The sequence below is a fragment of the Phocoena phocoena genome, chromosome 6 (genome assembly GCF_963924675.1).
Source record: "Phocoena phocoena chromosome 6, mPhoPho1.1, whole genome shotgun sequence".
Lineage (NCBI taxonomy): Eukaryota > Metazoa > Chordata > Mammalia > Artiodactyla > Phocoenidae > Phocoena > Phocoena phocoena.
The window spans coordinates 102,118,158-102,135,479 of NC_089224.1; the positions used below are offsets into that span (position 1 = coordinate 102,118,158).

The following is a 17,322-nucleotide window of genomic DNA, read 5'->3' on the forward strand; positions in this document are numbered from 1 at the left end:
TAAGTACTTTTTAGAACTAGGTCTCTGTTGAATGTTTTTGTTTAAATGTTTATAACAAATTAGTGTTTAGCAATACTTTTAAAGGCTTTTTACATTCAGAATACAATTAATTAGCTCCATTAATTCAGCACAACAAATACATTTTTATTATCTTTTGTTCCTTGTATCAGCCAGTAGCATTATTTTCTGTTTCATTTTGTAAATGTTTCCACATTCATTTAATAGCCTGGACCATGCTTTGTTTCTGTTAGAACTAAAGAATATTCTGGACATGTTGCAACTTGAAAACAATGAGCTGCAAGGTTTGAAGCTACAACATGACCAAAAGGTGTCTGAGTTAGAGAAGGCTCAGGTTGAAGTGCTAGAGGTAATAAAGCTGTTTTACTGGTAGTGAACCGCGGTCTTTCTCAGTTTGCATGGTTGACTCCTCCTTTATCTGCTTTAGGAGAAACAGGAGTTGGACAGTTTGCAGCAGACAGCCCTGCGACAGAAAGGGGAAATGGAGTGGCAGAAGCAGCTCTTGGAGAGGGACAAACGAGAAATGGAGCGAATAACTGCTGAGACCCGAGCACTGCAGTTGTGTGTTGAGTCTTTGTGCAAACAAAAGGAAGATCTCGAAGAGAAATGTGATGGCTGGGAGAAGAAGTTGGCACAAACCAAACGGTGAGAGCAGGAACAAGTAAGCTTGTAAGATCCCATCTGGAAGGCTAAAGCATTATTAACACACTATTCAAAAAATTGGAAAATTGAGAAAAGGCAAAAAAATACAAAATACGCCACAAACTCAGTATCACAATACAATACACCAATAGCATTTTGGGGTGAATTTTCCTTTTAGGTTTTTTTTTTTTCCCCAAAAGCATTTTTTAAAATAACTTGTTGTGATTTTTTTTTAAATAAAAAATATATGCTTGTTCGTGTGTAGGAAGACCCAATCTTAACCCATTGTTAAGATTCAGTTCTCAAAAAAAAAAAAAAAGATTCAGTTCTCCTCAAATTGATCTATAGATTCAAAACAATCACAGTCAAAATCCCAACAGGGGGCTTCCCTGGTGGCGCAGCGGTTGAGAGTCCGCCTGCCAATGCAGGGGACATGGGTTCGTGCCCTGGTCCGGGAAGATCCCACATGCCGCGGAGCGGCTGGGCCCGTGAGCCATGGCCGCTGAGCCTGCGCGTCCGGAGCCTGTGCTCCGCAACGGGAGAGGCCACAACAGTGAGAGGCCCGCGTACCGCAAAATAAATAAATAAATAAATTAATTAATTAAAAAAAAAAATCCCAACAGGTTTTTAAAATAGAAATTGGCCATCTGATTCTAAAATTCATATTGAAATGCAGAGGACCTAGAATAGAATCTAAAACTTTTTAGATATGACACCAAAACAACTTTGAAAAAGAAGAACAAAAGTTTAGGGCTAATACTATGTGATTTCAAGACAGTATACAGCTATGGTAATCAAAACACTGTGGTATTGGTATAAAGATAGACAAAAAGGTCAATGGAACAGAACAGAAGTCTGCAAGTAAACTCACAAATATATGCACAACTGATTTTGACAAAGATGCAAAGTAGAGAAAAGATGGTGTTTTCAAAAACTGTTGCTAAAAGCACTACGTATCAAAAACCAAAAAAATTTGGTTTTGGATACATATAAAAATTAACAAACATAAATGTAAACCAAAATATAAAACTTGTAGGAGAAAACGTAGGGGGAAAAAATCTTTGTGGCCTTGGGTTAGGCAAAAATTCCTTAGATAAGACGCTGAAAGCATGATCCATAAAAGAGTAAATTGATAAAATTGGACCTCATCAAAATTTAAAACTTCTGTTTCTCAAAAGACACTGTTGAGATAATGAACAGACATGTCACAGACTGCGAGAGAAATCCTGGCAACCATGTATCTGATAAAGGACGTGTACCCAGGATATAATGAACTCTCAAAACTCAGTAATTAGAAAATGAAGAACCCAATTTTTCAAATGGGCAAGAGATTTGAAATTTTATTTAAGAAAATATATGGATGGCAGATATGCACATGAAAAGATGCTTGGTATCATTAACCATTAGGGAAATGCAAATTAAAACCACAATTAGATATCATTACACACCTAATAGAATAGCTAAGATTAAACACTGACCATATCAAATGCTAGCGAGGAACTTTCATACACAATTGATGGGAGTATAAAATGTTAGTAAGACCAGTTTGGAAAATAGTTTGGCAGTTACTTAAAAATGCAAGCATACACCTAGCAGAAGATCTAGCTTTCTCACACCTAGAGGTGAAAGCATGTGTCCATACAAAAACTGTACACTGATGTTCATAGCGGCTTTATTTGCAGTAGCCAAAACTGGAAACAACCTAAATGCCCATCAGCTGGTGAATGGATTAGCAAATTATAGTATAGCCATACCATAGAATACTACTCAGCAATAAAAGCAATGGAGGATTGATACAGACAAATTCATGGATGAATCTCAAAGTAACTATGCTTACTGAAAGAAGCCAGACGAAAACCAGTCCATAGTATATGATTCCATTCGTGTAAAGGAATGCATGCTCATACATATCTGTTTTTTGGGTAAATCCTATTATACATGCAGTGTGTTTCCTGCATTTTCACTTATCAGAAGTTAGTGATCCATTTTAATCATGTTTTTTAAAATTAATTATTTTTTGGCTGCGTTGGGTCTTCGTTGCTGCGCGCAGGCTTTCTCTAGTTGTGGCAAGTGGGGGCTACTCTTCGTTGTGGTGCGGGGGCTTCTCATTGCAGTTGCTCCTCTTGTTGCAGAGCACGCACGGGCTTTAGCCACATGGGCTCAGTAGCTGTGGCTCAAGGGCTCTAGAGCACAGGCTCGGTAGTTGTGGCGCACGGGCTTAGCTGCTCCGCAGCATGTGGGATCTTCCCGGACCAGGGCTCGAACCCGTGTTCCCTGCATTGGCAGGTGGATTCTTAACCACTGCGCCACCAGGGAAGTCCTTAATCACATTTTTGGAATTATAAGTGCTATCCATGTTATCCCTGGTTTTTATAAAACTGCGGTTTAGCAAGTCACTTTTTGAAATGATAAACATTTCCAAATGTTCTATTTGGAAAGCTGAAAATAAGATTTCTTTTGAAAATGAGTTGAAGAGCCTTACATTGTGTTAATATTTAATAACATTTAATAATTTGGTAAATTATTAATATTTATTAATATCACCAGACTCCACAACTACATTGTGAAATATAACACTATTCCTTAGTTGTCGCGTGTGTGTGCTTAGACATTTTGTATTTGACAGTCTAACTTATTCTCCATTTGTATTGTAGGGTTTTAGCAGCTACAGAGGAGAATAGCAGAACAAAGCAATCAGACTTAGAAAAGTTGGAAGTGGATGTCAGAAAACTGCAGCAGGAGCTAGACCAACTAAACAGAAACAAACTCTCACTGCATAAAGACATCGCAGCCATGCAGCAGCAGCTCCAGGGTATGAGGCAGCACAACAGGAGAGATGTGACTTTCTTCCTTTTGCTAGATTCTTTATTTAATTGTTTGCTTTCGTATTACAGAAATAATTCATGCTACAGGGCATGGGGCTTCTTTTAGAAGTGAGAAAAATGTTCTAAAATTAGGTATGGTGGTGGTTGTACAACTCTGTGAACTTACGGAAAGCCATGAAATTGTATACTTTAAATGGGTGGAAAATGCATGGTATGAGAATTACATCTCAGTAAAGCTATTTTTTAAAAAAACTAACTCATATTCTTTAGAGAACAATTTAAAAACATAGCAAAACGACAAAATAAAAATTACTATTCACCTCACTCCTCAGAGATAATTTCTATTATCAATTTAGTAAATATCCCTCCAGATTTTTCCTTGGGGCGTGTGTGTGTGTGTGTGTGTGTGTGTGTGTGTGTGTGTGTGTTTAGATTTAAAAACAAAAACAAAGATGCAAATAACATCTTAATTACCAACTCTTTATAAAGCCTTGTGATTGTTTATTTATAAGTTACTAAGTAATTCTAGCCAGCAGTATGTGTCCTGGACGTGATGCAGGTGTTTCATATAATTTTATCACTTAATCCTTATAACATTTTTATGAGGTAGAAACTATTACTTCATGACATTTACAGATAAAGCAACGTAAGCCTAGTTTCCTTGCGACTCGCCTAAGCGAGAAGTGACTTGCTCAAGCTTACACAGCTAGTAAGTGACAAAACCAGTACAGACATAAAATTTATTCCCAAATTGTCTTCCGGGAGGGTTGTACCAAATTTATATTTTTATCAGCAATGTGGAAGATACCTGTTTTTAAACCATGCACCTCATCAACATGAGGTATTATTATGTGTAAATTTTCATTGTGAGGTTTTGCACATGTAACATGTCTTTTTTTTTTGAACATGCAAGTCTTTAAAAACGTGGGCTCCAGGTCCAGATCTGGATTGCGCATGTACCTCTCTTTTAGCCTTTAATAAGATAGGGTGGCATAGTCATACATTTAACAGAAGGAAGTATAAATTCACTTCTACTCTACTTCTCTGAGTGGACCGATAGGAATCTGGAACATGTATACATAAGTATTTCTTATTTTATGTAAATGTTATTTCTGTAGAAAAACGGGAAGCAGTAAACTCATTACAGGAGGAACTAGCTGATGTCCAAGACCACTTGAACCTAGCAAAACAGGTAAGCCTCACAAAGGTAATCTTCTAGTAGTGTCCTGAAGGCATGCAGATAATTGGTTGAAATAACAAATCAAGTAGGCTGGTTCCTTTTCACATGAGCAGGTCCCTTAGAACCATTTATAAAACACAAATATAAGATATACAAAAATTTTGATGCAGAGCAGTGATTTTCCAGTTTATTTTATCCCTAGAATTCTTTATTCAAACAACGTTTTACTCGAAGCTAATAAGTAAGGTCATGGCTAAAAGAGCCCAACAGTCCCTCAGCAGCCACTCTGGGGGCTTCAGGGACCAGATGGACCATCTCTTACCCATGGCACAGATGAGGCCTGCAAAGGCTGGGCTTAGATTTGATCACTCGTTGAGCTGCAGAATCATGGCCAAATCTGGGCCTTCATCTTGTCAGGTGTTGAATAGAGCAGATTCTTTTTTTTTTTTTTTAATTAATTTATTTATTTATTTGGCTGCGTTGGATCTTTGTTGCTGAGCACGGGCTTCCTCTAATTGTGGTGAGCGGGGGCTGCTCTTCATTGCGGTGCACGGGCTTCTCATTGTGGTGGCTTCCCTTGTTGCGGAGCACAGGCTCTAGGTGCACGGGCTTCAGTAGTTGTGGCACATGGGCTCAGTAGTTGTGGCTCGTGGGCTCTACAGCACAGGCTCAGTAGTTGCAGCGCACAGGCTTTGTTGCTCCGCGGCGTGTGAGATCTTCCCAGAGCAGGGCTTGAACCCCTGTCCCCTGCATTGGCAGGCAGATTCTCAACCACTGTGCCACCAGGGAAGCCCCTAGAGCAGATTCTTTTTACCCTTGTACTTCTGATCATCTTCTTAAGGTAAGTCAGTGTTGTCCTGTGAGATTATTGCCAAAATTTGAATTTCAGAGAAACTCAAGCAAGTTTTGGGCCTCAGTTTCTACTCTGTAAATTACAGGTTAGATTAGACATCTAAATTCTCTTCCTTCTACCTTTAAGATTCTGTGTTTTAAGATATATAAAAATGAAATTAGGGCTTCCCTGGTGGCACAGTGGTTGAGAGTCCACCTGCTGATGCAGGGAACACGGGTTTGTGCCCCGGTCCGGGAAGATCCCACCTGCCATGGAGCGGCTAGGCCCGTGAGCCATGGCCACTGGGCCTGCATGTCCGGAGCCTGTGCTCCACAACAGGAGAGGCCACAACAGTGAGAGGCCCGCGTACCACAAAAAAAAAAAAAAAAAACTTAAATTATTCTATCTCTTTTAAGAAGTCTTATACAGGTTCGTATGAATATTTTCTGTGTTGTTAGAAATATGGTAACTTTTCCTAAAGTGCTTAATTGGGGTTCCTTGAAGAAAGAAGTATTTATTGTTGTCTGAGGTTTTTTTTTGTTTGTTTAGTTTTTTTGGCTGTGTTGGGTCTTTGTTGCTGCGCGTGGGCTTTCTCTAGTTGTGGTGAGCGGGGGCTACTCTTCGTTGCAGTGCGTGGGCTTCTCATTGTGGTGGCTTCTCTTGTTGTGGAACATGGGCTCTAGGCACACTCGGGCTTCAGTAGTTGTGGTGTGTGGGCTCAGTAGTTGTGGCTTGCAGGCTCTAGAGCACAGACTTAGTAGTTGTGGCGCAGGGGCTTAGTTGCTCCACAGCATGTGGGATCTTCCCGGACCAGGGCTCAAACCCGTGTCCCCTGTATTGGCAGGCGGATTCTTAACCACTGCACCACCAGGGAATTCCTGTTGTCTGAGTTTTTTAACCTGTATAAATATTTCAAATAGTAGCAAAACCATGACTTTAGGTTCATTTTCAGAGTTAAGCCTTATTCATAGCTTTTCTTAACCTTAGCAATCCTGTGAGGTGGGTGTTGTTTACTCCCATCTCAGTGACAAGGCAGCTAAAGCTCGGAGGAACTGAGTCTCTTGCTGAGGTTCTGACATCTCTGTCATCCTAGGTACTAAAAAGAGGGAAGCCAGTGATTAAATTGAGTTCCAGGTACCTTTGTATGTTTGTTGAAATAATAAAGGATATGGAACTTTTACGCTTTAATTTTGTCAGACTTAGTAGATAGATGTAGCTGTGGCACTAGCCACCTGTAATGAAGGTGGCTTTGTCCGTAGTTTCAATTTGTTCTTTCACCTGAAGGACCTGCTCCACACCACCAAGCGTCAGGATGTACTGCTCAGTGAGCAGACCAGGCTCCAGGAGGACATCAGAGAACAAGTAAAGAAGTTGGAAGTCTGCCGAAAAGAAGAGGAAACAAAACAACAACAACTGCAGGTGTTTCAGAATGAAGTTGAAGAAAACAAGGCCAAACTAGCCCAACAGGAAATGGTACTGCACATCTATGACGTTATATAAGAGGAAACATTTTATCACTTGTGTGAGCTTTTTTCCCCTGGCAGAAAGCTGCTGAGAAGTATCCCCCTTGGGACTAGCTTCCCTTACCTGCCCTGTGTGACCAGAGGGGATTTTACACCAACTCTTTGACTCCCTTGGTATTAATATTACAGGCCATTAAGACCATAGAACAGGCCCGGTAAGGAGTCTTGAAGGCCACGTGCCAGTTCCTGCTTGAATCCCCTCCTCACATGCTGGCCAAACAGTTTTCCAGTCCCTACTTGATCACCTTTGTAAAGAGAACTCACTCTCTGTCCCCATGGGTTGTTTTCTACTTTCTGTTGAACTGGAATCTATCTAGTGTCCATGAAGATTCCCTCAAGACACTGGGTATTTGTTATTTTATGACTAACTAAGGTTGTTCTCTATTAAGATGTTTCAGAGACTCCAGAAAGAGAGAGAAAGTGAAGAAGAAAAATTAGAAGCCAGTAGAGTGACACTGAAGGAGCAGCGGCACCAGCTGGAAAAGGAGATAGCAGACCAGCAAAGCAGACTGGAGCAGGTGCTGACCAAGGTGTTGGTGGCTGAAGAGCGCATCAGGACTCTGCAGGAAGAGGAAAGGTGGGGTGAGACCCTGGAGAAGACGCTCTCCCAAACCCGTATGTATTCTGGAACATTGCACTGAGGGCGGGGAAATCTGCTGATTGTCGAGTAAAATGTGCGAAGGAGTCCCAGGCCCCAGCTATAGCCCAGACGGGAGGCACAGGACAAGCACAGTGGGAAGAATGGTCCCTCATTTGATCCTCCCAGCCCTGTGAGAGAAGAGGAAACAGGCTCAGAGGGACAGAGAGAATTTGTCTTTATGGAGATAGGATTTGATTCCAAGACTGTCAGGTCTTTTTACTTTTACTGTATTGCTTTCTTCGAGAGTGCTGTCTCAAGGAAGTGGAACATTAAGGCAGAGAAGTGCCAAAAGGTGCTCTAAAGGCTTTCTATAAAGTACATTAATTCTGAGCTTTGGAACAATGATCCATTTCATCTCAATCTATTTTTAAAAAACCCACAATATTAACAATTCTACTTCTGTCTAAATTTGACATAGTGAATGGTACTAAGATACAGATGTTGGCCTTTGGGTTTGTTTACTCTCTCGAGCCATACATAAATGAAGTTGACATGGGAATCCAGGGTAAATGATCATTCTCACATCAATAAATGAGTTTTCTTTTTCTTAGGCTTTAGGTTTTAATAATGCTCAGAAAATGTTGTTCTACCTTGAGTGAACTCAGTGGACTTGGGACCTGAAAGGGTTATTATTCCTTTATTCCCTGGGAACTCTTGATGCATCCAGACCCAACCATTTCATTAATAAACTGAAAGCTAACAAATATGCCGAGTCTGACCATGCCAGAGGTGTGAGAAGTGAAATCTGGGCGGGGTGTTGCTTTACAGAGGGTGATTAGAAAAATCTGTGTTAAATATCACTGTTGTGCATAAGCGTTATTTATTGAGTACTCACTATGTACTAGGTGTTTGCATACACGATTCCCATTAAACACCAGGAAATACGTTTCTTCTGTAGAAAATAAGATGTGTGCCGTTCCAAATCCTGTGTTCTTTCCTCTGCGCTGCTTCCCATGAAGGAAGAAATACTGTGTGCCCCCCTTTATTAAAATTAGGTTTATAAAAAACATTTCAGTAGTCTGTTCCATGTTCCCTGCACCTCAGGGTTGGTGCTCTCTGGTCTCAAAGACTCAAAAGGGAAGACAGTAGCTGTCTGTCACTTTGGGATCAGGCCTCTGGGAACAAATTACATCAAGAGGCACCCTTCTCTGGGCTTTTTTCTGGGCCTCTGGTGTGGGTCAAGGGAGATCTGGACGACTGAGTGATGGAGCAAAGTGCCTGAGTGGGTGGCATGTCGTTGTGGAGTCTGCCCAGGGCCAGCCCAGAGCCTCGGGCTAAACTACCTAAAATGCTCATTTCAGAACGACAGCTTTCAGAACGGGAACAGCAGTTACTGGAGAAGTCAGGCGAGCTTCTGGCTCTGCAGAAGGAGACGGACTCTGTGAGGGCGGACTTCAGCCTCTTGCGGAACCAGTTCCTGACAGAGAGAAAGCAAGCCGAGAAGCAGGTCGCCGGCCTCAAGGAAGCACTTAAGATCCAGCGGAGTCAGCTGGAGAAGAACCTTCTCGTGAGTATCCGCTGCCCAGGCAGTTTATGAGGAGATGACGCCTTTACATTTTTAACTAAAATACTGCTTCAAGGTAGAGAAAATAAATTACCTGTCAACCAAGTCCCTAACCCAACTGTGGTTTGTGGTGCATTTACGTGTAATTTGTTCCTGAAGCTGATGGTAGATTTTGCCAGAGTCTGGGCTCAGCCCTAGAGGAGCTGTCTGGCTGGCTGGAACGATGGTCGTGTGCACAGACGATGTCAGCACTGAGCAGAGAGCACCCTCAGCGGTCCAGCCTCCCCAGCAGGGTCGAGGAGGGGGCTGGGGAAGGAAAGCCTCTAAAGACATTCTTACCCAGCTGCAGTCTGTGCTCACAGGTTTTTCTCATCGTGCCCTTTTTGGTCAACGTCAGTTTTAATTAATCATTATCCTAAAACCAGGAAGCTCAACCTACCATGGTTTTATCCCTGGAGATAAACTGTGGGAGGTGACACTCAGATGAGTTCAAAACAGTGTATGGTGGGTGGAGGCCAGTGGGCAGCAACGAGGGCTGTCACAGGAATGGATTTTTCTAACACCCTTTGGAGGAATTAATGTAGCCCTGTTGAATGGTACTTTCCAACCAGGTGTGTTTCCCTAAGGGTGATACACTTACAACCAGTGATGGGCAACATGATTGTAAAGATAGTATGTAGATGTCTAGATTTTAATCCTCCTAGGAACCCTATGATGGGGGCTATGGTTAACATCTTACAGACAAGGGAAAGTAACCTAGTATCAATGGTAATGTTGCAGATCTAGGATTCAGACTCTGGGCTGACAGACTGACCAACCACATGTTTACTCCCAACCACATGTTTACTCCCAGCTCTACCACAGCTGCTAAAGAAGGCAGGTAGATTATCCCCATTTTATAGCTGAAGCCCAGACGAGAAGTGAAGTCACAGAGCTAGTGAGTGCGTAAGCCAGCAACGCACACCTCCAGAGTCATCCTCCTCCTCTGGTGCTAGGAGCAAAAGCAGGAGAACAGCTGCATGCAGAAGGAAATGGCAACCGTCGAGCAGGTGGCCCGGGACAACCACGAGCGGGCCAGGCGCCTGATGAAGGAGCTCAGCCAGATGCAGCAGGAGTACGCGGAGCTCAAGAAACAGGTGCGCCCACACCCCACGGGACTCGGGCAGAGCTTTGTTTCTTCAGTAGCTCTTTTAAAAGGAGTATTTCTTTGGGAAAGTCGTGAAAAGCTAATTAATCAAATCTGTTTTTCTAGTTTTGAAATGTAGAAATCTACCTCCACAAGAAAAAAAGTGTTTGTTCAAAATATACTTTTTTAAATTAATTTTTATTGGAGTAGAGTTGCTTTACACTGTTGTGTTAGTTTCTACTGTACAGCAAAGTGAATCAGCCATACGTATACATATATCCCCTATTTTTTGGATTTCCTTCCCATTTAGGTCACCACAGTGCATTAAGTAGAGTTCCCTGTGCTATACAGTAGGTTCTCATTAGTTATCTATTTTATAAATAGTATCAATAGTGTCAAAATATACTTTTAAAATGCCCTTAAGTTCAACAAGGTTTTTATGTTAGTTTTTGAAAGAAAAATAGCAGCTCTTCAGCATAAAATTTTATCATGTCCCAAAGCACTATATTGAAACGTTAGATTTTATGTCAGAAACAAGTCTATAAGAGCCAAACCCCTGGGGAAGGAAAAAATGACCCGCGGGAAAACCTTTGATAACCTGTAATGTTGCCAAGCTGAGGGTGGGAAAGCAGTTCACGCTAGATGGAGAGTCTAACCCTAGACCCCCCTGGTGTCCCTTAGCCATTGGCAGCAGCTGGGCCACCCCAGAGCTCTAGTCTAGTCAGGCTGCTGGGGCCACTCGGTTGACCCTGCTACACCTTGTCCTTTGGGTAACCCTATGTGGCCATTCAGTTTCATCTGTGCCTATAGCCACCCACCCCCAGCCCTGACACACACACACACACACAAACACACACAAATAACTTTTATTTAAAGGCCCCCCCCAGCCTCTGCAAACTTGGAAGGGCAGTTAGAAGTGGGTATGACTGTAATATCTTCACTAAGCTCTTTATTATGGAGAGAGCCACATAGGGTAGTCTCAGGTCTTAAACACAAACTGTAAAACCTGAGGAAACCTCCAGACTGCCGAAACCACCAGATTCTTCACCCATAAAATGAAAACATTGGACCAGATCTTTTCTAAGGCCCCTTCCAGCATTAACATTTATAATCTAGATCACTTACGGCTTGTTTAGGTAAATGGCCCTTTTCTCATTTGGGTACCACTAAGGTGCTTTGTATAAATTCTCACCTAGTTCTTGCATTTCGGGATGCAAGGTATTATCTTCATGTTAAATGAGGTAAGAGAGGTTCAGAAGTTAGCTAACTTGCCCTAAGTCATACTGGTAATGTTTACTGGAAACGAGATTGGAATCCAGCTCTGTCTAGCTCCAGAGAGACCGACTTCTATAGAGTAATGCACCTTCAAGGAACATGGCACCCATGCTTTTCTAAATGGAAGTTGCTTCAGTCAAATGTCAGTAAAATCGCTTACTTGGTAGCTTATAGATACTTGGAATAGCTGAAAAATCACAAGTTTTTACCATTCTAATCATAGTAATTAACATCTGTAGGTCGGTAAATACATGACACATGTATTTAAAACATTAAATTTAAATCATTAACAGTTCAATTCCAGGTAGTCCCAAACTTTACCTAGTAGTTATTTGACTCTCACTCACTCCTTAGATGGAAAACCAAAAAGATTTGGAAAGAAGACAAATGGAAATCAGTGAAGCAATGAGGACACTTAAGTCTGAAGTGAAAGATGAAATCCGAACCAGCCTGAAGAATCTTAACCAGTTTCTTCCAGAACAACCAGCTGATCTGGAAGCTGTTTTGGAAGGGAATGAAAACCTAGAAGGAGGGCTGGAAAGCTTGAAAGAGAACTTTCCATTCCCCGTGAGTGACAGACCATCACCCTTTGAAGAAAAACTGAATTTTTCTCATGTTCACATAATGGTAAGGGTTTATCCTGCTATTCTGTGGACTTCATCAAAAGATAATTTGGTTCCCACCTACCCTAGATAAGCTCAAACACAGAGTTGAGGATGGAAGAGGGTTAGAGGCGGGAAAGGTGGGTTGGTTACTGATGGTGGTGCTTAGAGACTCTCTGTTTCCCTTTCCCTCTGAAAAAGGATGAACACTGGCGTGGAGAAGCACTCCGAGAGAAACTGCGTCACCGTGAAGATCGACTCAAGGTTGCCCTTTTAAAAGAAAAATACAGTATAAGATACTTGGCATATTGAGGAGAGTGGGGGAAATTGCTCTGTTGCAGCTCTCACAGCAGTTTTATAGATTACACGTTCGAAGCTCAGAGAAGGATCTCTTTCTATAGGCAGCTGAAAACAGGTGTCTAGAATAGGTCATTGTTGACCTAAAAATTTGGGGGTTAAGAGTTTAGGTGGGAGTTGGAAAATGAGATTGAGTTAGACAGAACAAGAGAGGACAGAATGCATCTTTGGAGAACGGCCACTTACAGCGAGGGCTGAGAAGAAGCCATGGCCATTTACAGCGAGGGCTGAGAAGCAGCCATGGGCGGTACCAAGTGAGTGGAGGCCCTTGACATCAAATAGCCTCCAGCCACATGTGACTGTTTAAATTCACTTTAATTAAATCAGGTTAAAAATTCAGTTCTTCAGTTACCACATTTCACGTGCTCAAAGGCCACACACAACCAGTGGCTACTACAGTGGGCAGCACAGATATAGAACATTCCCGTCATCACAGGAAGTTCTATGGGACAGCGCTTGCTGTTGACTTTAATGAGAGAATCGTTTCAGAGGTACGGTGGGGAAGCCAGAACGTAGTATGGGGTTGAGGATTACATACCTTGTGAGAGACTCTGAAGATATCCAGTATAAACCAATCTTCTAAGTCTGGGCAGTAAGGAGAGAGATGAGGCAGTCATTTAATGGGGAGGCCAGGGATGCTGAAATCCTAAGTGTCGTGACAGCAGAGAGAACAGGCTGAGTTAAAGGCCCAGTTAATGACAACACAGAGAGTAGCCATCTGGCACCTCCTTTTTTTTTTTTTTTTTAAAGGACAAGAAGAGAATTTTCAGCAGCCATTCCTATTTTATGATAGTCAGATTTGCCTATCAAATGTTAAACATGGGCTTTCCTGGTGGCGCAGTGGTTGAGAGTCCGCCTGCCGATGCAGGGGACACGGGTTCGTGCCCCAGTCCGGGAAGATCCCACATGCCGCGGAACGGCTGGGCCCGTGAGCCATGTCCGCTGAGCCTGCGCGTCCAGAGCCTGTGCTCCGCAACGGGAGAGGCCACAACAGTGAGAGGCCCACGTACCGCAAAAAAAAAAAAAAGTGAAACATGAGGAAGGTACCCAGTGTTCTAATATGTTCTACCGTAACACTTTCAGGCCCAGCTTCGACACTGCATGTCCAAGCAGGCAGAAGCATTAAGCAAAGGGAAGCGGCAGACAGAGGGCACCTTACACAGCTTGAGGAGACAGGTGGATGCCTTAGGGGAGCTGGTCACCAGCACATCTGTAGATTCCACGTCATCACCCAGTCTGTCTCAGCTGGAGTCTTCCCTTGCTGAGGACTCCCATCTTGGACCAAGCCAGGTAGGAGGAAGCTCTTCACAAGGGGTCTGACTTATACATGGAAAGTACCTGAAAGCTTTTGGGGTCCATAATCTTGAGGAGACTCAGAAGGATATGAATGCCACCTTCAAATCTCTGAAAAACTTGTCTTAGGAAAGACTTGCTTTTTCATGGTCCCTGAGGAGACTGGAATCAATTGGTTGGTAGATGTATAAAGAGGATAAGCTGATGATTTAGGGAATAGCCTAGGAAACTGGGTGACCTGTCAGGGATATAGTTAATTCTTCTATAAATGCCTTCCACTTCTGGATATCCTTATCGTCTACTTGGTCAATATAAAGAGTTTAGGGAATTCCCTGGTGGTCCAGTGGTGAGGACCCTGTACTCTCACTGCTGCGGGCCCGGTTCGATCCCTGGTTGGGGAACTAAAATCCCATAAGCTGGGACTTCCCTGGTGGTGCAGTGGTTAAGAATCTGCCTGCAGGGGACACGGGTTCGAGCCCTGGTCTGGGAAGATCCCACATGCCGCGAAGCAACTAAGCCCGTGCACCACAACTACTGAGCCCACGTGCCACAACTACTGATGCCTGCGCGCCTAGAGCCCGTGCTCCACAGCAAGAGAAGCCCGTGTACTGCAACGAAGACCCAACGCAGCCAAAAATAAAATAAATTAACAACAACAAAGTTATAAAATCCCATAAGCTGTGCGGCACAGCCAAAAAAAAAGTTTAGACCTCTGAAATCAACTTGAGTCCCAGTTTAGTCTGTCCATTTGGGAAGATGACTGTGCCAACTGTTAATCCTCAGCAAAGTTTGAACAGAGTTTGAACTCTTAACTGAGAGTCTATTAGAAAAAAACCCCTGGATTTCACAAGTTTTCTATGACTTACATAAGGTTAATAATTACTTAGGAGGAACATAAAATATACTCATGGAATCAGTAAGTAACACAGTATTACTGTCAGAGATGGATAATAGCTACCATCTTGTGTGCCTACTGTGTGTATGTACTAAACACTTTACATATCTCATTTACATCCTGGGAAATAGGATTTATCCCTCTATATAGATAAGGAAATTGTATAAAATGAAAAATGTCAAGGTCACAGCAAAAGACAAAACCAGGACTTAGAGGCTAATCTTTCTTTACCAGAGTGGTATATTGTATGGTTGAGCCATGAGAACATTCAAGGCCAGTTGCATCTTTAATAGACACACAGCTCGCTCATTAGCAGCAGAGCCAAGATTTGAATGATTACCTTAAAACCTTCCATGGTAGGATCCAAGTCAGATACAGGCCAAAACCATCATGGGCCTCAGGGCAGGCCTTGAGGAACAGTGTGTCAGAGGCACAGAGCATTGAAGAGTAGATGACTCTGGAGGTAAGAGAGCCCAGAATAGTGGGAGATGAGTAGACAGGGGTTTGGGGGCCAGGTTAAATTCTTAGCTCATGGTGGCAGCCAGAAGAGTTCAGGTGCTCTAAATCCAGGAGTTAACAGAGGAATGTTTGAGGCACAAGGAGTAGAGTTTGTTAGAATTGTTTTGGACTCTGGAGTCGTAATCTAGGTCTACGTGGGATAAAAGTCTGAACTAGGTTGGAATTAAGAGACTGGCTTCTGAGCCTAATGTTTTCTCTTCGTTTCAGAGCTCCTTCCAAGTTCTACAAGGTCCGTCACAATCACTAGACGGTTACCGACACTGATGCCATTCCCAGCCTCCTGCTCACAGGGTACATGTTACAAAGAGTTCTTTTAACCTGCACTTTCAACTGCAAGCTCTTGAATTCTAGTTTATCATACAGTCTTAAGAAAAGTAACCTTCTGACTTTTCTCTTGGATAATTTCATACGGTGGTTCATCTTAAAACATTTTTCCGAAGAGGTACTCAGTATATATTTTACCTGTTAGCCATGATGCTATCATTTAATTCTGTTAACCTAGTTAAAACCTGTTTTTACTGTTGCAAGGGTTCATCCTGACTTTCTCATCTTGTTGTAGGAAAAGAGTGGCTCAGCCAGATGGAGGAAAACTGTCTTGCATAAATATGAGGAAATACCTTTTCCACTACCTCACCAACTTCATAATTAGAATGCCACTTGCTTTTTATCATGAACCAGTGAATTCAAATGCTGAAACTCCACTTGTACAATTACCGTCAGGGTTTTTGTAAGTTACCTGTACATATGGGAACAACTGTATACAATTTAAACCAGGGTCCTAGATGGCTGAGGGTTTTTTCACTTTGAAATGCATTATTACAAAACCAATCCTGATTTGAATCTATAAACTGGTAAAATCCATAGTTAGAAAGGTTAAAAAAAAAATGTACTTAAGCCCCTCTTCATTAACAGTGCCAAGTTATTTTTGGATTTTGTTTAAAATCTGTATTCATATAAAAATAAAAGATAAAGTAAATTTGGGTCAGATTCTGACTTTACACTTCACGTATCTACAGTTAAGCCATAAAATTTTTACCTAAATGTCAGTCTTTCAAGTGATTTTCCATCTCTGCCTGCAGGTTGAAATATGTTGTACCTATCAATGAATATATTTTATCACTTGAAAATATCTGTTATAAAACTATTATATATACTTCAGGTGCTTTTCCTTAACCAAAAATATTCTGTGGTAGAAAATTAGAACTTTGGACTTTGGAGAATCTGACCCAGTGGTAAATTCAAATTGCGTTCAGTCAGACTTTGTTTTAAAATATCCCCAAGGACTCTTCTAGGCCCCTATACAGCTTTTGAACCATAACAGGTATTATATACCATGTTACTATACACAGTATAGCACAGTGAGTAATCTCTCACCACCTACTGAGGTTTATATTCCTAAAAAGTTGTTTGGCTAGAGCTGGACCATTAAGATATGGAGATATGGGATAGGGACTTCTCTGGTGGTCCAGTGGTTAAGACTCCACTCTTCCACTGTAGGGGTCACACAGGTTCGATCACTGGTGGGGGAACTAAGATCCCTCATGCCACGTGGCACAGCCAAAAGAAAAAAAAAACAGATACGGGATAAATACAATTAAAGACAATGAAAATGGCATAAAATTTATTAACACATTAAGTTCCAGAAAACATCTACTTCCAAAATAAAACTGATTTGGTAGTTATATTCTTTGTTTCATTTTCACAAGTCTTAGCAAAATGCTTAAAATCCTGGCCTATCCACAATTACTGAAATCCTTCAAGGACGCAGTTTCCTGGTCTGTCCATGTGCTGAATGAGGGTAAAATATTTTCTTTCTAAACTGCCACATGAACCCTCTCTATATTCCCACATGAACAGGAATCATTTGGTCTTCTGTTAAGAGGAGTGAATTGAGCCACACATTTATAAGAAAAGAGAACACTTAAAACATGTGTAGGCAGAGCTTCCCTGGTGGCGCAGTGGTTGAGAGTCTGCCTGCCGACGCAGGGGACACGGGTTCATGCCCCGGTCTGGGAGGATCCCAAGTGCCGTGGAACGGCTGGGCCCGTGAACCATGGGCACTGAGCCTGCGTGTCCGGAGCCTGTGCTCCG

At 42.2% G+C, this 17,322-nt stretch overlaps 1 protein-coding gene across 1 annotated transcript in view; it reads left to right on the forward strand.

The window, feature by feature from the left end:
* The window catches only part of LOC136125128 (centriolin-like), a 54,813-nt gene extending 40,969 nt beyond the window's left edge, over positions 1-13,844 (forward strand). The window contains exons 24-33 of the mRNA XM_065879944.1: positions 252-367; positions 446-663; positions 3,315-3,472; positions 4,604-4,677; positions 6,782-6,970; positions 7,410-7,635; positions 8,962-9,167; positions 10,160-10,300; positions 11,920-12,192; positions 13,608-13,844. Coding sequence (XP_065736016.1) covers positions 252-367; positions 446-663; positions 3,315-3,472; positions 4,604-4,677; positions 6,782-6,970; positions 7,410-7,635; positions 8,962-9,167; positions 10,160-10,300; positions 11,920-12,192; positions 13,608-13,844 — 1,838 coding nt within the window. The remainder of the gene's footprint in view (positions 1-251; positions 368-445; positions 664-3,314; positions 3,473-4,603; positions 4,678-6,781; positions 6,971-7,409; positions 7,636-8,961; positions 9,168-10,159; positions 10,301-11,919; positions 12,193-13,607) is intronic.
* Positions 13,845-17,322: the final 3,478 nt, after the last annotated feature.